Below are 25,521 nucleotides of genomic sequence, written 5' to 3'. Positions count from 1 at the left end.
GAAAGTCTTAGAGCGTATCAGGATGACTCAGACATTGGCCAGGCAAGACGCGACACACGGCTGAGCTGTTTTGGGAAGGCCTTCATCCTTGCGGAGGTCATTTGGGCTTGTTGATCCTTTTGCTATATATGTATAAGCCTGCGTGCTTTTGGAATGTGTGTTGTATTGCGATACTTGCTGACCTGGATGGTCTCCTATTCCTTTTGAACCTTGTTTGGATGCTGTCGAGTAGCTTTATTGATTTAAAGCAGGACGCCTCTAGTGTCTTCCTTTCAAAAAATATCATCTTGAAATTTACGAAGTCACCGTAGGCACATCGTCGTCAACGGGGACGTCTACTCCCACCGAATGCGCGTCATCGAAAATCCTGAAATAATTTCAGGAATAAATGCGAGCACCAGGATTTAAATCCTGATGGGCTGAAAATACCACGGTCCCTCTAACCATCCAATCACAGGTTGGTTCGCTTTACTTAACCTCGTCGAGTCGTCAATTATATTGGGTGATTGGCATCAGGCAGAGAAAAATACGAAGCGAAGTGATACATACATGCATCAGCAGATCGACCCGTGATACGGATCGAGTCGAGACTGAGAGAACATGCAACAATGATATACAACATTCGTAGGGTACAACCGTACAAGTACACCATCGTTTAATTATAGAAGTATATAGACTGCTTTAGCTTTATTAGCATTATGATTTCTGCCATGACGTATACTGATCGCATCTCTGCATGGCTAAGAGAGTAACGACACAGGCGGCTTCAGTTTTTAACGCCACCCTCCACCGCGGAATCCACCGCGCTTGTTCCAGCCAGCGCCACCATCTTCGCCGCCAAACGCTCCTTCCCCATTATAACCACCAGCACCGTTGCCACCATAGCCACCGGGATATCCACCGTATCCGCGATCGCGTGGACCAAACGTTCTTCCGCTTCCTACGCCACTGCCACCACCTTGGCCCCCGCCGCCTGCATCACCGCTGCCACCGTAACCGTATCCGAAACCGGAGCCCTTTCCAACAGGCCCGGCAGCCCATCCCCACTCGTACTTCCAGGTGGAACCGTCAGGGATGGACCCCTGGGCGGACCCCGAGTCGCCGGTCCACCCAGGCGGAACCGGCGGCACAGTCTTCCCCGGCGACGACAGCCCGTCCTTCTCGCCGTCGGCCTCGGCGCCCGCGCACTGCACCAACGCAGGCGCAAAGAGGAGGAACGCGAGCGCGAGCCCCGCCAGCTGCGCTTGCCATTGCTTACCGCCGCTCTCCATGGTATCGTCCTTGAGCTCTTGACCTTCTGGGTTCGTCCTGTAATGTGCTTGCAGTGGATGCCCCGCGCCCTATTTATAGCGCTCGATCATGGGGCTGGTGGTCCGGAGCAATCGATCACGCACTACCGTCCACTTCCTGGGAGGATTTACCCTCTTCGCTGCGGCTTTGGTCGTTTGCCTTGCGACGTCGCGATTTTTCCTGTGCCGACTTACTAAAGTCTCTCGCAAAAGCAGCTTATCTAGTCGAGCGTCATGTGCTCGCGGCGCACTGGAATTGCACGAAAAGGAAATGCGAGCTGTTATTGGTTAATCTTGTTCCTATGCCGAGAGTCCCGTGACTGAAGAATCTGGTAGCTGCCAGGGCTGGGCAAAATTCTGATGCCACGGCTTGACCATGTCCGTCCGTTCCCACTCTTACAAAGATCGACGGTGCATGTAGCAAGATTGCCATGGCACGGAAATATCTGGGTACATCGCGCGCCCGTGAGCACAAAGCGTGCCGGTAAAAGGAAAGGGAGAAAACGATATGGAATTGAACACGGGTGCAGTCCATTTCAATCCTGCACTAATTCAGGCTGTTGACCGCCATTAGATGGCAGTGTTGGCGTGTGTGAAGGTCGTAATCAAGTGGCCAGGATATCTCTGCTTTTGCACGCTGCAAGGCCACGGTAACCGGCATCAAAGTTAGTGGCAAGCTTAGCCGATAACTTCGACCTTGTGGTTTAACAAGGACATCTGCCCTTTGTATACCGTCCGGTAGGGAAATCCCAGAGATATTCCATCCCATGCTGCCGGTGGCTTAATCCGGACTTCTTTATTTTGACCGTCAAAAACGGATAGATTAGCCATTTTATTTCCCTAGGAAGAGAGGAAGCGTTGCGTATAATGTTTATTTAAAAAACATAGGATAGCGTACGATTTGTTTCTGCCTTGACTTGTACTTCAAGATGATCATGTACTCCTTTATATATGCCCATGAAGCTCAAGCAATATAACGAGTCCGCCCCCTTTGTTTTTGCCCAGCACCAGCCCGTCACCACCATCTACACCGACCACTTCATCTTCTCCGACAACCGCGGGCGATATTGGCCCTGCGCCGATTGGTGCCGCAATCGTCTCGAGTCCTTCTTTGCTAGCCTCTCCGACTTCTTCGACATGGCGTACAACTCGTGCAGGTCCCTCGTCTCCGCATGCCCGGTGCTGGCAACACTGATGTGTGCCTTCATCCACGAGGTGTATCCGGGCCTGGCAAGCTTGGTCGATGCCTCGTCAACTTCGTCTTCGTCCACGCATGTCCGATGCTGGCAACACCGATGCGTGCCTTTGTCCACGATGTGTCCCCGGACTTGGCACACCTGGCGCGACGCTCGTCAACAACATCTTCTTTCCGACGCACCACTACTTCGTCAGCACTGTGCCCATGCTAACTCAGGGCCCCCTTGCGCCCACGGCTCCACGGCGACTTCCTCGACACCGGCCACCCCGACTCAACATCGACTACGACGTTTTTCGCACGGCTACCTCGACCACGGCTACAGCATTCTCCGCTCTCGGCTACATCGACAAACGGCACAACGGGCTACCGCCTTGCTTGAGCAACCTCGTCGGTTTTCACTCTAGCCACGACTTCTGCGATATATCGACCACTACGACTGTGAGGGGTGTCCGTCAGCTTGCCTTCGGACTCTTCTCTAGTCTCACCGTTTGTGTCGCTACCATTGTGACTGCGGGGGGTGTTGAGTATAATGTTTATTTAGGAAACATAGGATAGCGTAGGATTTGTTCTTGTCTTGACTTGTACTTCAAGATGACCATGTACTCCTATATATATGCCCATGAGGCTCAAGCAATAAAACAAACTATTCCATCAATCCCTCTCTATCCCTTCTAACAGGAAATAAAAAGCTTGTATATATAGACACATCGTATGTAGTCTATACTGAAATATGTTGAACATCTAATATTTGTGAACGGGGGGAGTATCTTATGTTCAGTCACGGAAAGCCAGACAATTAAGAGTTGTTTTCATGCAGAAGTAAAGTGTGGGAGTCAATACGTTAACTGATCTTCATCCCTTCTCGAGATCAAAAATCTAAGAGAGAAGCCAAGTAAAAGCCCTAAATATCCCACATTGTGAACATGTGATCTCGTGTTGACCCTGAGGTTTCATGCGAAAGCTCCGGTGCTCCCCTAACCTAATTTCTGAGGGGTATTTCTGTCCCCGTGAGTTTGTTTTTTTCTTGGCCCGCCGTAGCCCAGATCCAAGCCCTATATAGCCCTGTACAACCCAGGCCATATACATACAGTATCCTGGTCCGAAAAAAAACATCACACAACCCCACGACCACGTAGGACCTGCCGGATCCAATCATTCACGCAGCTCCATCAATCTCGCGAGCATTCATGTAGCTCCATAATTCACGCAGTAGATCTCCAGCAGTGGCTATCTCATCGCCGGCGATCTCGTTGGACAGCGGGCGCGGCAACGTCGTGAATCTCCAGCATTCACAGATACTGCATCCCGCGTCCCCCCGCACCCCTCTTGTCTCGCTCGCGGCAACATTGAACGAACTGCCGCTGTCAGAGGTAGTGGTTAACCTAGCGGGGCGGGTAACCTACCTACCCGGCGGCGCATGCGATTGTGGATCTTGTTCCGGTAGTGCTGCTCCTCGTGATATGGGTTTCTTCAGTGTAGGGTTCACGTAGCGTCGGTTGCCGTCGGCTGTGTCCACCACGACTATCGTTATTTGATGTGGCGGCTAACCTAGGTATCCGGCGGCAGAGGTAATCAAAGATCTAGCTAGGTTTTTTAGTGCTGCTCCTCGCGATTGAAAGTGATCACGATGGGTGTCGTGGCCATCTTCCTGACTTGGTTTGGCAGATCTGAACGGCCTCGGTTGGGGTTGTTTACATAACATCCGTGATCGTGTGCTATGTGTTGTATATTTCTTCATTGATAATGTTAGAGTACGTAATGGGCCTGGGCTGGCGGTGTAGCCTGTTAGTCTTAGGGTTAATTAGAGATAAGGGTCGCTTGCTTAGGGGTCAAGTAAGCCTTGCTTGGGAGTCAAGTAAACCTCTCTATATACAGAGAGGAGATGTATCAATCTAATCAAGCAAGAATTAAGAAGGAAATCAATTCCATCTTGCCAGGCCGTGGGCAAAAGGCCCCCGGCCGGCCCTCTCACACCCTCCTTTTAGCAGCGCCATAACAATTTGGTATCAGCTAGCTTCGGTTCGATCATGTCTTCACCGCCGCCAAGCCCGTCTCTTCCGCTGCCGGTCACCTCGTCGCCTCCGGCGACCACCACGACCATCGCCCCGCTCCTGCCCGCGCCGGGATCCTCCGGCGCGCCCGCCCCCGCCGTGCTCACCCCGGAGGTGTTCGGGGTGCTGCGGGACCTAACCCAGGCGGTCCAGGAGATCCACATGTTCTTGGCCGGGTCCTACGGGCCGCCCCCGGCTGCGCCGCCCATCGCCGCCCCCGTGCCGCCGTGGCTGCCGTGGCAGCCGCCGCACCAGGCGGCCTTCGCCGGGCCGCTGCAGCTGCCATCCATCGCCACCATCGCCCAGCCCTGGCTGCAGTGGCAGCTGCCGCTCCTAGCGGCCTCCGCCGCGCCCGGCGCTTTGCCGCAGCAGCCACTGCCGCTGCCCGACGCGACACCGCAGTAGCCATCGCCGGTCAGCTCCGCCGCCCAGTATGGGATGCCCTATGACGGGACTACGACGACCTTGTTCCCATCAGCGCCGCCGCCATCCCAGGGCGTCCACATCCAGCAGATCAAGTCCCCGCCGCTGCAGTCACCGCTTCCGTCTTGGATCGCTACCCGCCACGTGTCGGCGGTGGTGAGGCTGCAGGCTGCTGCGCGCGGCCTCCTAGCGCGTCGGCGTGTGCGGGAGATGCGTGGTCTGCAGCTGCCGCTCCTCCAAGTTGCCCTTCGCTGCGCACAGGACCTCGATCTCGTCCACTGCGTCCAGGATCTTGGGCATGCGGTTTCCCCCACGGGCGGCGGGCATGCTGTTTTCCCCGTGGGCAGCGACCTCAAAGTCTGCGACATCGGTGGTTGGGGGGCGCACCCCTCCTCGACATTCTCCATCGCAAGCCCTCCACTCTTCCCTGTGCAGTGCAGACCAATAGCCATACACATGCACTCCTTTTGTCCAGGTGGTGTCCATGGGATCCAGGTGGCTGTACACGTGCACGTCCAAAATAAAGCGTCCCAGTCTATTTCAGTTTGAGAGTAATAACACAAGTCGAGATGTAAAAGGCTTGTTTTTAGGTGTTAGGTTTGTGTTGCGTCGAGTCATGGTTATAAGTTGGTTAGGTTGCAGCTCGAGGACAAGCTGCATGTCCAGGTGGGGTGTAGTGTTAGAGTACGTAATGGGCCTGGGCTGGCGGTATAGCCCGTTAGTCTTAGGGTTAATTAGAGATAAGGGTCGCTTGCTTAGGGGTCAAGTAAGCCTTGCTTGGGAGTCAAGTAAACCTCTATATATAAAGAGAGGAGATGTATCAATCTAATCAAGCAAGAATTAAGAAGGAAATCCCTTCCCTCTTGCCCGGCCGTGGGCAAAAAGGCCCCCGGCCGGCCCTCCTTCTAGCAGCGCCATAACAGATAATGTTTTGACATGTGTTGATACATATTATTTGTTGTAGGAAATGGCGGATGAGGAGTTAACTGATATGATGGTAGACATGGAGTTTGGAGAACTGATGAAAGACTGGATAGAAGATTGGTCAGATGATGAAAATTCAGATCGTGGAGACCGGTCAAAGAATGGGAACAAATGGGAAGATCTTAATGTGAGTGACATTATCATGTTGTTAATTTTTGGTGGCATCCGACAACATTATATTTTTGTGTTGAAAATTTAAAGATGGATGAGCATGATGATGGTCAGAAAAACAACTCGGAGCTCTCGAATGAAGATTACATTAGTTAGGTATGGAAGTGAAAAAATTTGTTGGCATACAAATTGAATTAATTCTTGAATATTATATGATAAGTAATTATGTATTTGTGCTGTATTTTTCAGTTCATTTCTGAATGCCATAATGCGTATGACTATTACGGTTAATCCGACGCAGAGACATGCCTTAACGACGAATCATTAGATGCACCTGATTCTGGGGATTTGCAGTCGTCGGTCATCATGAGTGAGGTATGTGTGTAATCAATGTTCTATGGAAGTAATGTTAAACCATAGAAAACTGTTTTCATGGCTATGTTTTGATTGTGTAGGTGACAGAAGATGATGGGGCAAAGAATGTCCAAGATACTGCCAGTGCAGATGATAAGAGGGATATGTTCATGCAGATAATGGAAATGACTTTTATGTCTCACGATGATGTGTATGATTTCTACAACAACTATGTTAGAGTTAATGGTTTCAGCATTAGAAAGAATAAGGTCAGCTATAGCAAAACCGATTCACATCATATGCGTTATAGGTGGTTTGTTTGTTCCAGACAAGGGAAACGTGATAGCAAGTTGCTAACCGAGGAAGGACACAGCCGTAGGCTCAGAGCCGAGACACGCTACTTTTGCGAATCGCACCTGATCGTCAAGCTTGACCAAAAGCGTGGGGTTTGGTATGTTGAAAGTTTTGAGGACAAGCATAGCCATATGTTGGCAGGAACGGACGAGGTACCTTTTCTTTGGTCCCACAAAAAAATCAAAGACTACCAGAAGCATGAGATAAGGTCCATGGGAGCTGCAGGGATTAGAATTCATGACATGATGGATTCCTTCATCAGCAAACATGTATGGTATGGCGGTGTTGGTTTTACCAGGCGTGAAATATACAACCTTTGTGCCAGGGAGAAGAGGAAGCTGCTTTCAAAAGGTGATGCTACCACAGCCATAGGCATCATGGCCAGTAGGAAACAGAGGGATCCTAGCTTCTTTTTCGAGTACAAGCTAGATAAGGAAGGACACTTGAATAGGATGTTCTGGTGTGACTCCTAGTCTTGTCATGACTATGAGGACTTCGGTAACGTGCTTGTATTTGACAGCATGTACAAGATGAACCGCTATCGTATGCCATTCATACCTTTTGTTGGTCTTAACAATCACCGGAAGACCACTATTTTGGTTGTGCCAGAGTTTCGGACGAGACTAAACAGACATATGTGTGGCTGCTGCAGACTTTTTTGAGGTCCATGTGTCAAAAGATGCCGAAGAGTGTAATCACAGATGCCGATGCTGCGATGATCAAGGCAATTCACGAAGTGTTGCCAGACGTGTGGCACCGTATATGTACGTGGCATATAGAAAAAATTATGAAGATTCACCTCAGTCACAAGTCCTTGAAGGAGTTCCAAACTCTTCTGTACTACAGCACGTCCACGGCCACGTTTGAGGAGAGATGGCACGCGTTTTACAAAAGATGGCAGTCGGAAAAAACTGTAACATGGTTGAGACGGATGTATAAGAAGAGGAGACTGTGGGCCACAGCTTATCTGACAGAGGGGTTTTGGCTTGGCATGAAAAGCAACTAGCGGAGTGAAAGCCTGAACTCATGCCTTCACCTCCACCTAGACGGTGCAATGACCCTGGTGGATATGATTTTGCATTAGGAGAACGCCGTTGTACATATCCGTGAAAATGAGGCGCGAGATAACTGCACGGCCTCACAGAGTTTACCGGTGCCAGTTACTAGCTCGAGGGAACTTGAGATAGCTACTTCTCACATCTTCACTCCAGCAAACTTCTATATGTTGCAAGATGATCTTAGAAAAATTGACGACATGTAGATTGTAGAAATTAAGCTGGGAGACGGATCACAGCAGTACATCGTGGTTTGGAAGAATAACCGGAAGAGCCGTTCTTAGGTGGAGTATACACCAGTAAATTCCGCAGAACCTATAAGGTGTAGCTGCAGAAGAATGATTCGAAAGGGTCTACCTTGCAAGCACATATTCCATGTACTGAAGTTCTTGAACATATCTGAAATACCAAAGTGTTTAGTTCTTGTTCGGTTCACGAAACAAGCAAGGTTGGGACTGCCCGCGAGGCGCACAAGCGATCTGTTGGGATTTGGTTGGACTGGGGCAGGGGAAAGAATGAAATATAGCCAGGTCAGTGTGTTAGCATTAGAAGCTATGCATGCGGCATGCAAACACCCAGCTTTGTGGGATCAGTTACAGGATAGTTTGAAGGCTGTGATAGCTAAGAGTCATGAGTATGATCTGCTAAAGGAAATTTTGAGTAAGAAAAAAATGACTTTAGTAAGTGTGCAGTTGAATATGTAGACAATGGTGAAGGCAACATGGTTGCAGTTAAAGATCCTATGAAAGTGTCAAGCAAAGGTTCAACAAAGGTAGATGAGAACCGCCCTGTCTCGAAAAATGGTAGTCCACTCTCTTTTGATGAGCTGAAAACTCGGTGCGGCACTTGCAAATTGCTAGGACACACTAGACGTAGCAAGAAATGCAAACTAAATCAGAAGTAAGCTTTTGTATGCATTGTGGATTATTAAAGTTTTTATCATTCATTAACTTATCTTGTCTTTTATCATGTGCAGAAATGTGGAGAAGGAAGAAGGGTAGAACACTTGCTTCAATTTTTTACGGATGAACCAAGTGAACTGGACAGTATATCCTTCACATTATGGCATCAAATTTAGTTCGACGTTTAACATCAAGTGTTTGGTTCCTAAATATTGTAGCAACTCGATCGACACTTTGTTTAGTAGGAGTGTCAACCTTTTACATCTCTAAATAAGCAACAAAATCCGACCTAAATAAATTAGTTATACATGGTTGGGAATAATAGATTGCAATGTCACTGTATTATGACCGGGGTGGGAGATAGAAAGAATATTGTACATTTCCCCTCCCCACATCCTAACTGCCATTAGATAAGTAACTTACCACTCCCCACCACACATTCACCCACCTCCCACGCGCATCGGTTCGAACTCCCCTCTTATCCCCACCTAAAGTAGATTGAGAAAACCCTCGCCGGTGACCGCTCCAGCCGCCTCCATGGAGAGAAGCCTCGACTGGTAGAGAGCGATGATGGAGCTCTCCGGCGATGACGAGGGGTGGCGCGCGCAGTTGACAGAGGTGTGCGGCTGGTTCCCCGGCACGGAGATGTTGGTCAACCACGCGCGTGGCCTCGTCAAAGTCCTCACCGACACCGAGAAGATGTGCGCCTTCCCCTACGGCTGTGGCGTCTCTCCGGCTCTCCTCCTCGTCTGGGCAATGCGAGTGGCCACGCTGAGTGACTCCCCTATTCAGCGCGCAAGGTGGTGGATGTACCGCTCCACCACTATGACACTGTGGCAAGATCCAGCATGCATCGCATCAAGGGCGGAGCGCGTCAACGTCGAGCTCGCTCTCCCTACGCCCGTCAGCCCGGACTACCAGGTCCGCCACGTGCCAAAGCCAGTCCTACGATTGGGCTCTAACATCGTGGAGGACGACGTGGATGAGGTACTAGTCATCCCTGATGACCATGAGGAGGGCGAGGCGGACACCGTGCAGATGGTAGCGTCGGTCGTAGTCGAGGGTGGCAAGACAATGCCCATCGACATCGAGCTCCTTCCCCTCCTCCCTGACATAGTGAAGGTGGAAGAAGAGCAGGTGGATCAGGATCAGGTGGTGCAGCTGTCGAAGAGGACGGCGGTAAAGAAGAAGGATTCTCCGTGTGTGGTGCACCGCTCACGCCGCCTCAAATTTCGGAAGAAGTGAAAATGGGCACAGTTGCTGAAGGAGGAGGAAGCTGCTGGTTATCTTAAGTTAGGTATGATGTTATATGTTTGACCTTATAAGTTAACAATATTTTGTGTTTGATGTTGGTTAGGTATGCTTTTATATGTAGGCTTATTAGTTATGCAATCGGTACGGTTTGGTCGGGTTCTTTGTGACTGAAGAACTGAATATCTACTGCTCACCCTATGTGTCAAGTTCAATTAAATTTCAGAATATTGAATATGTACTGTTGCTTTGCTTCAGTGTTGCATCAAAGGTGTAGGTGCTGCTAGATGTTGCTCCTATGTTGCAACAAGACAATGAACTGGGCTGCTGCACAAATCAATAGTGTTGCTAGGTGATGTGCCCATGTGTATCACTTACCAAATATAGAACATGCCAAAAGTGCATTGTGTGCCAAATATAGAACATGCCAAAAGTGCATTGTCTGCCAAATATAGAACACGCCATCATGATGGCCCCATGTTATTTCTACCGCAATCTCTGTTACACTATGCCCATAAACTGAATAGCAAATAATTCATCAGCATTTCATCATGTCAATAACAACAATGTCAATAACTTTATGAACAATCTACTTGCTAACTATGACAGCAATCATAATGGCAAGCATGCCAAGATACAACAGACCTCCATATCCTAAAATCCTATCCCTATAGAGCAATATTTCCTTGTTCATCTTAACCATTGCCCTCTTTTCTTTCTCATTCCTTCTAATTTCAACTTCATATTTTGTAATCTTAGTCTCCAGTTTCTTGTTCTTCATGGCAAGATACTTAATGACTGACTTTGCTTTGCTATACCACTCCCCATAAACCCATTCAACATAATCAGAAGTGATATAATCCTAAATAAATCATGAGCAATTCAAGTCAATTTATAACTGAACTTGTCACTGCAAGCGGTAAACATTGAACTTTTTTGCAGCTTGACCGCAATAGCAGTACTAGTTTGAAGATCATGCTCAGTAGACTAACCTCAAACCCACATCCCAAGAATGCGCTGCCAAAATTGTCTGCATCTATGCAGACACGGCCACCAGGAGTTTCCTGATGACCACATAGATGGAGCTTGTTAGGGGCACAGGTCAGGAATTGTGGGAGATAATGCTGGGATGTAAAGAACAACGGTAAAGAACTTACCTTTTTGCCACCAAAGTGTACCACCAAAGAAACCCTAGCCGTGGGTTCTCCCAGCCTGCTGCCGCCCATGAAACCCCAGTCCCCTATTCCACTCGATCCGCCGCCGCTGCCTGCTGTGCCACTGAATCCACCCCACCTGCTTGTAGGACCCAGGGTTCGACCTAACTTGCGGTTGCCACCGCTCTTCTCGCTGCAGCCACAACCGCCTGACACCCAGCTCACTGTCATGCTTTCGCCATCGAGATTTGGAGGGGCAAATGGAGAGAGAGAGCTAGAGATTTGGAAAGGGAAAAGAAAAGGGGAAAGATCGATGTGAACCTGGCAAAATGGGCTGGTGTAGCCTTGCCGGCATGATAGGCCGCCTGTGGGGCCCCTCACGTGGTTAGATGGGCCGTGCCTGGCATCATGGTGAGTATAGAAAAGTTAGTTATACATACAATAAAAAAACGACGGGTTTGTCAAACAAAATAGAAACACATGATGCCTGATAACACGCGATAGAGCCAATGAGCTGACATGACTAAATTTCATCTTTGTAATGTTATGTTTTGGCTCGATATATTTACTTAGCTAACATGACTACTTTTCATAATCATGTGATGAGGGGGAATTACCAGGAGATTATGCAAAATGATGACATGCAGATAGCTAAGGCAGAAGGCTAAGCTTTTTAGAGTTTAAAAAAAGTAAAGAATGTGAAAATTTTAATATGAAACTTAGGAGAGCACTTGAAGAGAAAAATAGAATGTGAATACTATTAATGTGAAAAATACAATTATAAAAAATTGGAGAATGAGAAAAATATTAAGCAAAAACAATTGATAAGTGAAGCCAAAAATTTATTGGTACGACCGAATTGTCTTGTACGAGCGAATTGTACGACGAATTGTCTGGTACGAGTGAATTGTCTGACAGACGCATACACATGTATGTGTCACAATATTCGAGATGCCATGTTTATTACATAAAAATGATAGAAACCTAAGATAATCATGCCGTCGGAACCTTCAACCGGACTAAATCCAAACCACTAAAACTTGAATCTTGCATGCCGCATGAATTCTTTCGGCACGCCTTTTCCTTGCGATTTCGTGAATTTTGTTCTTCACACACTCCATCATGTTCGAAGGTGACATAATCAACTCGGCGACGAAACAACTTCTCCTAGCGTCAACGGTGGCCTAGAAAAAAATGACATAAAGGTTACATGAACCGAAGTTGCTACACGACCATACTAGCTAGTCTACAAACGTAAATAACAACATACCTGTAAAAAATCGCGGGTCATTCGGTCCCCGTCCCAATGTTCTAGACATTTTGTGACAAAAAGGCCACAAGAGTTCATGGTATATATGCCAACATTGGCGGTGGGCAATACGAACATGTGTGTTGTTGTTTGAATGTGCATGATGTCCTATTAACTCACCCATCCTCTTGCTGGTTCATGTCATACTCATTGATAGGCCACTTACTTATGTCCGGATATTTCCCTGTTGTAATAAGATTTGCTTGACGCATATCGTGTGCAATAGCCATTCACTATAAAGAGGATAGTGTTAAAGAAGAATCATAAACAACATGTAAGACCAATGGTACAAATGTTGGTTACATTACCAGTGCTTTACAGTCTTTTCTGTCAGCTCCAGAGGATAGAGGGAGTCGAGAACTTGGAATTCTTGCTTGATCATGTGCATGACAACGGTCATCCAGTGGGAATTGTCGATATTCAACGCGATATACGTCTATAGTGCAAAAACCCATTATGGATCAAACGAAATACTTGATGAAATGTCCTGTAGTGAAGAATTACAAACATGACGTACCTTATCATGCACAATATACTCTTTTCTAACTCTATTAACTGCTCTAGCTTTGGACAGAGCACTATCCAGGCTGCAGCTCGACGCCAATGGATCATCTCACGCAATAGCGTGATCTACAACGAATTTGGAACTCCACGTTGGACAGAGGTAACTGTAGGACCTTGAGAAGAGGTGTCTAGAGGGGGGGGGTGATTAGACACTAAGTACCAAAGTTGCAGTTTTTAAGATTCTTTAAAGTTTAAGCGGAGTTTAGGCACAATTTCAACATTCACAATACATATCAAGCAAGCATGCAAAGAGTTTATGAGCAGCAGAAAGTAAAGCATGCAACTTGCAAGAAAGTAAAGGGAAGGGTTTGGAGGATTCAAACGCAATTGGAGACACGGATGTTTTTGGCGTCGTTCCGATAGGTGGTGCTATCGTACATCCACGTTGATGGAGACTTCAACCCACGAAGGGTAACGGCTGCGCGAGTCCATGGAGGGCTCCACCCAAGAAGGGTCCACGAAGAAGCAACCTTGTCTATCCCACCATGGCCGTCGCCCACGAAGGACTTGCCTCACTAGCGGTAGATCTTCACGAAGTAGGCGATCTCCTTGCCCTTACAAACTCCTTGGTTCAACTCCACAATCTTGTCGGAGGCTCCCAAGTGACACCTAGCCAATCTAGGAGACACCACTCTCCAAGAAGTAACAAATGGTGCGTTGATGATGAACTCCTTGCTCTTGTGCTTCAAATGATAGTCTCCCCAACACTCAACTCTCTCTTAATGGGTTTGGATCTGGTGGAAAGAAGATTTGAGTGGAAAGCAACTTGGGGAAGGCTAGAGATCAAGATTAATATGGTAAGAATGGAATATCTTGGCCTCAACAGATGAGTAGGTAGTTCTCTCTCAGAAAATGTATGCTGGAAGTGTAGGTTCAGTCTGATGGCTCTCTCCACGAATGAAGAGGAGGTGGAGGGGTATATATAGCCTCCACACAAAATCTAACCATTACACACAATCTGCCAAACTCGGTGGGACCGAATCGTTAAACTCAGTTAGACCGATTTAGTAAATAATGTGACCGTTAGGGTTTTCGGTGGGACCGAAATGCAACTCGGTGAGACCGATATGGTTAGGGTTAGGGCATAACGTAATCTCGGTAAGACCAATTACACAAACTCGGTGAGACCGATTTTGGTAATAAGCTTTCCAGAGAGTTAGTCAGGCAGACTCGGTGGGACCGATTACTCAAACTCGGTGGGACCGATTTTGGTAATAAGTTTCTAGAGAGTTTGCATTGTAATCTCGGTAGTACCGATTTCTCAAACTCGGTGAGACCGATTTGATAATGGACATACACAGAGAGATTACAATCCCATCTCGGTGAGACCGAGATCCCTATCGGTAAGACCGATTTGCTTAGGGTTTGTGGTAGTGGCTATGACTTATGGAATCAGTGGCGCCGGATAGAAAGTTTCGATGTGACCGATTTTGGCTTTGGGTTTAGGTCATTTGTGCATGTGGGAAAGTAGTTGAGGGTTTTGGAGCATATCACTAAGCACATGAAGCAAGAGGCTCATTAAGCAACACCTCATCCCTCCTTGATAGTATTGGCTTTTCCTATAGACTCAATGTGATATTGGACCACTAAAATGTAAAATGAAGAGTCTTGAGCTTGAAGCTTGAGCCAATCCTTTGTCCTTAGCATCTTGAAGGAGTTCCCACATCCTTTGGTCCATGCCACTCCATTGTTGAACTTATCTGAAATATACTAGATAAAGTGTTAGTCCAACAAGAGATATGTTGTCATTAATTACCAAAACCACCTAGGGAGCACTTGTGCTTTCAATCTCCCCCTTTGTGGTAATTGATGGCAACATACATCAAAGCTTTAGATAATGATATACAGAATAGCAAGCAAAGCTTTGGAAAGACATGTAACAAGCATAGGCTCCCCCTACATGTATGCAATCATGTGAATATGGAATATAGAAGCATGTGAGAGCATAAACATGATAGAGCAGGCAATGTGCTACATGTATCTTGGCCATATGCATCAGAGCAAAGGATGTTAAAGAAAATACCTTCATGCTCATTAGCTCTTCTTGCAAACAATATGTACATCAGCAAGAACTCCTCATACACATGCTTGTGATGCATATACTTACCTTGTAGTCCTGAGTTGTCTTAGGATGAAATGAACCTGTGTAAGCAAGGTTAGATAACACAAATACATCTACTAGCCAGAGCAAACAGAAGAAACCACAAGAATACTAAGACTGGGATGACATGTAGAGAGTGAGTACCAAGTACCACATTGAATTAGACATGTACCCAAGAGTAAAGATATGCAATGAATTTAAATGATCTCTTTCCCTTAGATGTCTTGCTCCCCCTGAATCTAACATGGGATACTTGGAGAAGATAGGGAACAGAAAATTAGAGCTGAAAGAAAACAGAGCTGAAAGATATGAATGATGATCAGAGCTAATGTATGCTAATGCAAATAAGCATAACAAAACATATGAACATGTCTCTCCCGTCAAGAAGACATGTGGACATCTCTCCTCTTGAACACCAAGCATCTGGGATCCTTGAGAAATACTTTCTACTTAAGTATCCTCTCCCCTGGAAATCTCTCTCTTCCTTTGAGGGTCTCTCCCCCTAGAGGTTCTCTCTCTCCCTTAAGAAGGAAGGTAATAAGCTTTGATGCTTTCTCTCTCTTCAGAAGATAAGCTTTGATGTTCTCTCTCTCCCCCTTTGACATCAATTTCCAAGAAGGGTCTTCTGGAATCTGTCGAATGGGTTTGATCCTTGAGACACAGAACAAAGCATTGATAAAAATGTGATGCTTGTAGAGGACAAGATTCATTGAGTGGAGCTGGATCAGAAGAAACACAGAATATGTGGCAAAGAGTTTTTCCTATTATGAAATCGGTGGCACCGAGTGGTATGCTTCGGTCATACCGAAAAGATTCGGTTGGGCCGAGAATAACAAATCGGTGAAACCGAGTTCATTGCAGAGAAAACACTTGTCACCTCAGCTCACTAGACTAGTAAGATCTCACAAGGATTTGCAAGGGATTTACTGAAAGATGTGCAATGAATTGGAATGCAGAAAATGCAGAACAAACAGAAAGAAAGAAATCTAGATGAAGTTTTTTTTTGAAAGGGGAAACAAATATGCATGAGACAAATGCAAACACAGAAAAGAACACAAAAGAACTTCATCTAGAGATGGTCGGCAACAAATTCACCTATGTTAGAGTATATTGACTTAGGAGTCAAGTGAGATCACTTGATCATAGGTCATACTTATCGTTTAAGCTCAAAATGGGGTTGCCATTTTTCGTTTAATCATCTTGATGTATTCACATCTTGTCGAGTTGCTTTAGCTCATGACTTGGAGTAAAGCTTCTCTAAGATGGAACAACATACCTTCATTGGTGGTGTTGTCCATGTAGTTAAACTTGTGTAGGTTGCTCAAGGTTGATGTAGCTCATCAAGAATTTGGAGCACCACTTGGAATTTGAGTCCATCTACCTACATGGGTTAGTTCTTGCAAGGAAGAGCACTTGTGTATCCAAGAATGACAATCTTGAAGCTTAGCATAGAATTTGCCAATGGATATGTTTAAGAGGTTTCGTGCTTCCTTGCCTTCAACCACCAAGGTGTAGAGACTTGGTGATGTAGAGATTGCTCAAGATATGAGTAGATTAAAATCTCATGGAATTTGATTCCACCAAGTACCTACAAGAGTTAGATAACATGCAAGATACAAATATATCCAAGACATAAGATATTCATCATAAGAGAAAAACATCAAGGATTAGTCATAAGCTCATGTCTTGCATGTATCCAATGGAGTTTCTACTCCAAGTTTGAAGCATCAATGATGTTCAATTCTCCTCTTAACCTGCAAAACACTTTCTCATCAAGAGGTTTAGTAAATATATCCGCTAATTGCTTTTCAGTGCGAACATGCTTAAGATCAAGATCACCCTTAGCAACATGATCTCGAATGAAATGATGATGAACTTCAATATGCTTAGTTCGAGAATGTTGCACAGGATTATGACCAATTTTAATAGCACTTTCATTGTCACAAAGCAATGGAACATGTCTCACGTATATCCCATAATCCTTAAGAGTTTGGGTCATCCAAAGTAATTGAGCACAACATGAACCAGCGGCAATATATTCAGCTTCGGCAGTGGACAAGGATACCGAGTTTTGTTTCTTGGAGGACCAAGACACAAGAGATCTACCAAGAAATTGACAAGTACCCGAAGTGGACTTTCTGTCAACCTTGTCTCCGGCATAGTCTGAGTCGGAATAGCCAACAAGATCGAAAGAGGCCCTCTTAGGATACCAAATGCCAAAGTTTGGTGTATGGATTAAGTATCTCACTATCCTTTTCACGGCCTTAAGATGACATTCCTTAGGAGCAGCTTGATATCGTGCACACATGCACACACTTAGCATAATATCAGGACGTGAAGCACATAGATATAACAATGAACCGATCATAGAGCGATAAACCTTTTGATCAACCAGTTCACCATCTTTGGTCAAGTCATTATGTCCACTAGTAGGCATGGGTGTAGACATACCTTTGCATTCTTGCATATTGAACTTCTTGAACAAGTCCTTGGTGTACTTTGTTTGAGAAACAAAGGTACCTTCCTTAGTTTTCTTGATTTGCAGCCCAAGGAAGAATTTGAGTTCACTCATCATGGGCCTCTCAAACTTCCGCGACATTAGCTTCCCAAACTTTTCACTAAAATGAGGGTTAGTTGAACCAAATATGATATCATCAACATAAATTTGGCATACAAATAGTTCTCCATTAACCCTTTTAGTAAAAAGAGTAGAATCAATTTTCCCAATTTCAAAGCCTTTTTCAATAAGGAATTTGGTCAAGCATTTATACCAAGCTCTAGGAGCTTGTTTAAGACCATAAAGAGCTTTGTGAAGTTTGTAAACATGATTGGGTTTCTTAGGATTGACAAAGCCGGGAGGTTGCTTAACATAAACTTCCTCCTCTATTTCACCATTTAGAAAAGCACTTTTAATGTCCATTTGGTACAAGGAGATATCATGATGATTAGCATAGGCAAGTAAGATGCGAATGGACTCAAGTCTAGCAACGGGGGAGTAAGTCTCACCATAGTCCATACCTTCGACTTGTGTGTAGCCTTGGGCGACGAGACGTGCTTTGTTGCAAACTACTTGTCCATCTTCATCTTGCTTGTTTCGAAACACCCATTTGGTACCGATGACGTTGTGGTTGTTGTCGGGCTTCTCAACCAATGTCCAAACTTGATTCCTTTCAAAGTTATGTAGCTCTTCATGCATAACATTTATCCAATCCGGATCTTCCAATGCTTCTTCGACCTTCATAGGTTCAATGCTAGAGATGAAAGAATAGTTTTCACAAAAGTTAGCTAAACGAGTTTTAGAGCGAGTGATTCTCCCGGTTTGAATGTCATTGTAGATTTGCTCGACGGGATGATCTTTAGCAACTCTTGCTCGAACTCGTGAAAGCTTTTGCTTGGGTCTTCGTTGAACATCTTCTTCATCTTGTTCTTCTTCTTCTTCTTCTTGGCCTTCTTCATTGTTGGCATTGTCGTTCTCTTGTCGTGGTGGAGAAGGAGGTTGTTGGCGTTCATCTTGATGCACTTCCTCGTTTTCTTCATCTTGGTGTGTCCCGCTTGTGGATGGTTCCGTATCAACTCTTGGTTCACCTTATCGTGAAGTTGAAGCATCCACTTGGACGGACGAGGTACTCTCCTTCACCTCCGTTGGACGAACCTTGCCAATGGCCAAGTCTTGAATTGCTTCTGAAAGATCTTTGTCACCTACATTAATTGGCAATTGCTCTACTTGCGAGCCGTTAGATTCATCAAACTTCACATCTACCGTCTCTTCAACCTTTCGGGTGAAATTATTGTAGACACGGTAAGTGTGAGAGTTTGAGCCATAACCTAGTAGGAAACCTTCATGAGTCTTAGAAGCAAATTTAGAGCGACGATGCTTATCAAGAATGTAGCACTTTGAGCCGAATACTCGAAAGTATCCAACTTGGGGTTTGTTACCGGTGAGGAGCTCGTATGCCGTCTTGCCGAGTAGCTTGTGAAGATACAAGCGATTTGTTGCATGACAAGCTGTCTCAACCGCTTCTGCCCAAAAGTGCTTCGGTGTCTTGTACTCATCAAGCATCGTTCTCGCCATCTCAATGAGCGTCCGGTTCTTCCTCTCAACAACTCCGTTTTGTTTAGGTGTGTACGTAGCCGATAACTCGTGTGAAATCCCTTCTTCGTCAAGAAAGGTGTCCACATTTGCATTCTTGAACTCCGTTCCGTTGTCGCTGCGAACCTTCTTGATCTTCACTTCAAATTGATTTTGGGCCTTCCTAGCGAAGTTTTTGAAGATCTTTTGGACCTGCGATTTATAATCGAGAAAGAACACCCACGTAAATCTGGAAAAATCATCAACTATAACTAGACCAAAAGAATTTCCACCGAGACTCTTGTAGGAGTTGGGACCAAAAAGATCCATGTGAAGTAGCTCGAGTGGCCTCCTTGTAGTCATGATGTTCTTCACGGGATGCCTTCCTCCAACATGTTTACCTGCCTGACAAGTGCTGCAAAGTCTATCCTTATCAAATATGACATTGTTAACTCCAAGGATATGATTTCCTTTAATAAGCTTGTCAAGGTTTCGCATACTAACATGACCAAGTCATCTATGCCATAACCAACCTTTTGAGGATTTAGCAATGAAGCAAGTTTTAGGTTGAGCCTTTTTAGTGAAATCAACAATGTATAGATCACCTCTACGCACACCGGTAAAGACCACTTTATGATTATCTCGACGAAACACTTGGCAATCTACTTCAGTAAATAGAACATTGAAACCGAAATCAGCAAGTCTAGATACTGAAAGTAAGTTGTAACCAAGAGATTCAACGAGCATGACATTTTGTATGGAGCTATCATGTGATATGGCCACCTTACCGAGGCCAACCACCTTACCCTTTGAGTTGTCACCAAAAGTGACATACTTTCGAGGACTATCATTATCAGCAAGCTCACGGAACATGTCTTTATCTCCGGTCATGTGATCGGTACATCCACTATCAAGAACCAATTCCTTTCCTCCTGACATATATCCCCGAAGATTTGCCATAAGACCAAAATGTCTCATTGCATCATCAAGATCAAAGTCACTCTCATCATCCTCATCATAGTATCCATGTTCAACATCGTCATGTGGTGGATCAAGTCCTAGAGAGGGTGATTCATTAGAATGAGTTTGATAATCTTGCTTATGAATTTTTATAGCTTCGGAAATAATATCACTAATAATACCAACATTTCCTTTGGCACGCATAAGGTTTGTAAGCTCAAATAGACGATCACCAAACATAGGATCACTAGTATTCATCTTACTCAAGGCAATAGACTTATGGAGAATTTCATCAAGATTTTTCAAGGAATAATCTGGAAATCGTTCCTCAAGAAATTTCCATATGGTGTAGGCACACTTAAAAGTAGGCAAACATCCAAGCAAGTTTCTAGGCAATCCTCCAATGATAAGATCGGCTGTTCTAAGATTCCTAATCATCTCAATTGACTCATCATGGGTAGGATGCATAGGATCAACATAAGGTGCACAAGGACTAGCAATGTACTTGTTAAAATGATATTGATTGAAAATAACAAGCATCTCATTTTTCCACTCATGAAAATACTCTCCATCAAGAATAGGCACTCTATGTCTAATACTCCCAATAGTAGACTCATCCATCTTCCTCCAATGGTGATTAAACCAAAGCAATGGAAACCTGGCTCTGATACCACTTGTAGGACCTTGAGAAGAGGTGTCTAGAGGGGGGGTGATTAGAAACTAAGTACCAAAGTTGCAGTTTTTAAGATTCTTTAATGTTTAAGTGGAGTTTAGGCACAATTTCAACATTCACAATACATATCAAGCAAGCATGCAAAGAGTTTATGAGCAGCGGAAAGTAAAGCATGCAACTTGCAAGAAAGTAAAGGGAAGGGTTTGGAGGATTCAAATGCAATTGGAGACACGGATGTTTTTGGCGTGGTTCTGATAGGTGGTGCTATCGTACATCCACGTTGATGGAGACTTCAACCCACGAAGGGTAACGGCCGCGTGAGTCCATGGAGGGCTCCACCCAAGAAGGGTCCACGAAGAAGCAACCTTGTCTATCCCACCATGGCCGTCGCCCACGAATGACTTGCCTCACTAGCGGTAGATCTTCACGAAGTAGGCGATCTCCTTGCCCTTACAAACTCCTTGGTTCAACTCCACAATCTTGTCGGAGGCTCCCAAGTGACACCTAGCCAATCTAGGAGACACCACTCTCCAAGAAGTAACAAATGGTGCGTTGATGATGAACTCCTTGCTCTTGTGCTTCAAATGATAGTCTCCCTGTCGGTGTCAAAACCGGCGGATCTCGGGTAGGGGGTCCCGAACTGTGCATCTAGGCGGATGGTAACAGGAGACAAGGGACATGATGTTTTTACCCAGGTTCGGGCCCTCTTGATGGAGGTAAAACCCTACGTCCTGCTTGATTAATATTGATGATGTGGGTATTACAAGAGTAGATCTACCACGAGATCAAGGAGGCTAAACCCTAGAAGCTAGCCTATGGTATGATTGTTGTTATTGTTGTTGTGTCCTACAGACTAAAACCCTCCGGTTTATATAGACACCGGAGAGGGCTAGGGTTACACAGAGTCGGTTACAATGGTAGGAGATCTACATATCCGTATCGCCAAGCTTGCCTTCCACGCCAAGGAAAGTCCCATCCAGACACGGGACGAAGTCTTCAATCTTGTATCTTCATAGTCTTGGAGTCCGGCCGATGATGATAGTTCGGCTATCCGGACACCCCCTAGTCCAGGACTCCCTCAGTAGCCCCTAAACTAGGCTTCAATGATGATGAGTCCGGCGCGCATATTGTCTTTGGCATTGCAAGGCGGGTTCCTCCTCCGAATAATTCATAGAAGATTGTGAACACCTGGATAGTATCCAGCTCTGCAAAATAAATTTCCACATGCCACCGTAGAGAGAATAATATTTACACAAGTTCAATCTGCTGACGTATTTCGTGGCATGACGTCACCCACGGCCAAGCCTTTACTCGAATCATTTTTTTCATACCACCTCAGTGCGTTTAGCGAAGCGGTTTCCTTGGCACGTCTTGTCGAAGCAGAGATCGTGTTCCCCTTATTCCGAGATTCCCATCAATACGGACGTGGGTAACCCAACTGCGCCATTGATTGCGGCGCTTGGGAGATAAGCGAGTTTTACCAGGCCAGTAGGGACGCATAGTTTCATCCGCCCATATATAAGGGGATAAGGATCCACCTTTTTTACCTACGCCTTCTTCCTCCTTTGCTTATCCATCTCCGCGCACTCGAGCTCCAGCGCCCAAGTCCGCACATCCCACCTCAACCTTCTCCAGCCATGTCCGGAGCGGTAGGCAAGTGGATGGCCTCCTCCGTTATGGAGGGGCACATCAAGAAGCTGCGCAATGTCGGATATCTGTCCAGCGATATCGCGCACCGGCTCCCCAACGAGGGGCAGCTCATCCCCACCCCCGAGCCTCATGAGAGGGTAGTATTCCTTCCCCATTTCCTCCGTGGACTGGGCTTCCCACTCCATACTTTTGTCCGGGGGCTCATGTTCTACTATGGCCTGGATTTCCATGATCTGGCCCCGAATTTCATCCTCAATATCTCGGTGTTTATCGTCGTGTGCGAGGCCTTCCTCTGCATCCAGCCCCACTTCGTCTTGTGGCTAAAGACCTTCAATGTCAAGCCGAAGGTTGTGAAGGGCAGCCAAGCGGAGTGCGGAGGCGTCATGGTGGGCAAAATGCCCAACGTTACTTGGCTTGAGGGTACCTTCGTGGAATCCATCAAAGGGTGGCAATTGGGGTGGTTCTACATCATTGAGCCGCATGACCCCAAATGGGCAGCGGCCCCCGAATTCAGATCTGGCATCCCTATGCAGCTCACCTCCTGGAAAGAGAAGGGCTTGCAATGGGGTAGTTCAGAGGAGCTGACCGGACTCCAGTCCTGTCTCCAGACCCTGGTGAACAAGAAGCTCAAGCTTGTCAACGTGGTCCAGGTCATGCTCGTCCGCCGAATTCTACCCTGCCAGCAACGGGACTTCAATTTGTGGGAGTTGAATCCGGCACAGCACCAGACCTTGAGCGGGCTCTTTGATACTACATACAAAGATGCCTGGAGGGTGCTGTTCAAGGGCGTCGAAGCCCCCGCATCCGCTACCGAAGATCGCGGATTCCGCTCGGAGCATCCAGCTGACGAGGTAAGCCATGTTATCCTTTATGGGACACTTGCTTTTCATGTTTTAACTTCATGCGGGATCTAAACTCCCAATACCTTTGACAGGCCTGGCAGACGACGTCCGGACAGGTTAACTGTCCGGCTCCCCTTCCAGAAGACCCAGCAAATGCCCGTTTGACAGGGCTGCTGGTCCCGGCACTTTACGTGGTGCCGGAGAAGAAGGACAAGAAGAAGGCCATGGGAACCCGAAGGAGTTCCCGGCGCCAAGTGGTATCGGACTCATCGTCCGATGACTCCGAGGCGGACTCCTCCCACGAGGACGAGGAGGAGAAGAAGGAGGACTCTTCCCCAGCGGGGGGAGAGAAGAAGAGGAAGGCCTCCCCAACAAGGGAGGCCGAAGGGTCCAAGAAGGGAAGGACCCTTCCCCCGGACTGTTCCGCCAACGTCAGCGACGGCGACGAGGAGTGGCCCTCAAGGGCCAAGCCCCTTTGCACGGGCAAGGGCCCGACGGGCACCTTCAATGCAGGCAGAGTGCTTGACGACTCAACCCAGGGACACACATCCACCAGCCGCCGCACCAGGCCGAAGTAGCTCCCAGGCATGGCCTCCTTGGGCCACAGCCCAACTATGAGGCCCTTCATGGCCTGTTCGGCCACCTTGTGGAGCTCGACCAGCTGCTTCAGCTGGTCGCTAAGGGGCACCGGATGTCCGGCCTCAGCATACTGAGACCAGAAGACCTTCTCCGTCGAGCTCCCCTCCTCGGCCCGGTAGAATGCGGCAGCATCAGACGGCGGCCGGGTCTCTTCCTCGTCATCGCTGTGCAGCCCCTTGTCATTATTTTCGGCAATTAACTTGCCTGCCTGCTTGAATACCCAACAATCCCTGTTGGTGTGATTAGATGGCTTTTCGGGGGTGCCGTGTATCTGGCACGAGCGGTCGAGTATTCGGTCCAAATTGGACGGACCCGTAGTGGTTCTTTTGAATGGCTTTTTCCGCTGACCGGGTTTGGAGCCTCTGAATCCGGCATTGACTGCCGTATCCTCAGTATTGTCGCCGTTAACGTGGCATTTGTTCTTGGTGCGACGCGACCTGCCATTGTGGTCCTTGGTATCCGGAATGCCAGAGTTTTTGCTGACATTGTTGCTGCGAGCTAGCCAACTGTCCTCTCCCGCGCAGAAGCGGGTCATGAGTTATGTGAGGGCTGCCATGGATTTCTGCTTTTCCTGTCCTAGGTGCCGGGCGAGCCACTCATCGCGGATGTTATGTTTGAAGGCTGTGAGGGCCTCTGCATCCGGACAGTCGATGATTTGATTTTTCTTTGTCAAGAACCGTGTCCAGAACTGTCTGGCCGATTCGTCTGGCTGCTGAATTATGTGGCTTAGGTCATCGGCGTCTGGGGGTCGCACATATGTGCCCTGGAAGTTATCAAGGAATGCGGCTTCTAGGTCGTCCCAACACCCAATTGATTCTGCTGGCAAGCTGTTAAGCCAATGCCGAGCTGGTCCTTTAAGCTTGAGTGGTAGGTATTTGATGGCGTGGAGATCATCGCCGCGGGCTATATGGATGTGAAGGAGATAGTCCTCGATCCAAACCGCGGGGTCCGTTGTGCCATCATAGGATTCAATATTTACGGGTTTGAACCCTTCAGGGATTTGATGATCCATTACTTCATCTGTGATGCATAGTGGGTGTGCGGCGCCTCTATATTGGGCTATATCACGACGTAGCTCGAGCGAGCTTTGCCTACTGTGTTCGGCCCGACCGGAGTTGCTGTATCCAGTGCGACGGTAGTCGTCGCGCATCGTGGGGCGCCCACGCGATCCGTACATCGATCTTGATTGTCTTGCCTTATCCTCCAATATGTCTCGCAAGTCCGGCGCATTCCCCCGCGGCTTCGTACTTTTCGAGCAGTGCCGGGGTACGGTTCTAGTGGAGGGCCTAGAGGCCTCTCTATCGCAGCCACGAGGTGGTCGGTCAGCCGTATTGTGCGCTGGTGATGCAGGTTTATATGCCTCCTCCTCTAATCGGGGGAGCAGCTTGCGTTTGGGGTAGCTTTTGGAGGGGCATTCGAGTTCATGCTCTTCGGCCGCAAGGACTTCAGTCCATCTGTCGGCTAGCAGATCTTGATCAGCTTTAAGTTGTTGCTGCTTTTTCTTGAGGCTATTTGCCGTGGCCATAAGCCTGCGTTTAAAACGCTCTTGTTCGACGGGATCCTTAGGCACGACGAATTCATCGTCGTC

General features: G+C 47.0%; 1 protein-coding gene and 1 pseudogene across 1 annotated transcript; one reads left to right on the top strand and one right to left on the bottom strand.

Annotated features, from left to right (window-relative positions):
• Positions 1–539: 539 nt before the first annotated feature.
• LOC119324506 (glycine-rich cell wall structural protein 1.8-like) lies at positions 540–1,300 on the bottom strand. The gene has a single exon (XM_037598296.1). It carries the CDS (start codon positions 1,269–1,271, stop codon positions 774–776), a length of 498 nt encoding a protein of 165 aa, XP_037454193.1. The 5' UTR covers positions 1,272–1,300; the 3' UTR covers positions 540–773.
• Positions 1,301–5,928: 4,628 nt separating this feature from the next.
• Positions 5,929–25,521, top strand: part of LOC119321205 — a 95,356-nt pseudogene continuing 75,763 nt past the window's right edge.

This window comes from Triticum dicoccoides, chromosome 6B, assembly GCF_002162155.2.
Source record: "Triticum dicoccoides isolate Atlit2015 ecotype Zavitan chromosome 6B, WEW_v2.0, whole genome shotgun sequence".
Classification (NCBI taxonomy): Eukaryota; Viridiplantae; Streptophyta; class Magnoliopsida; order Poales; family Poaceae; genus Triticum; species Triticum dicoccoides.
This window is presented reverse-complemented; position numbering and strand designations above follow the sequence as displayed.

Coding starts and splice junctions, on each gene's coding strand:
- LOC119324506 (XM_037598296.1), bottom strand. CDS start 1,271: ATGGAGAGCGGCGGTAAGCAATGGCAAGCGCAGCTGGCGGGGCTCGCG.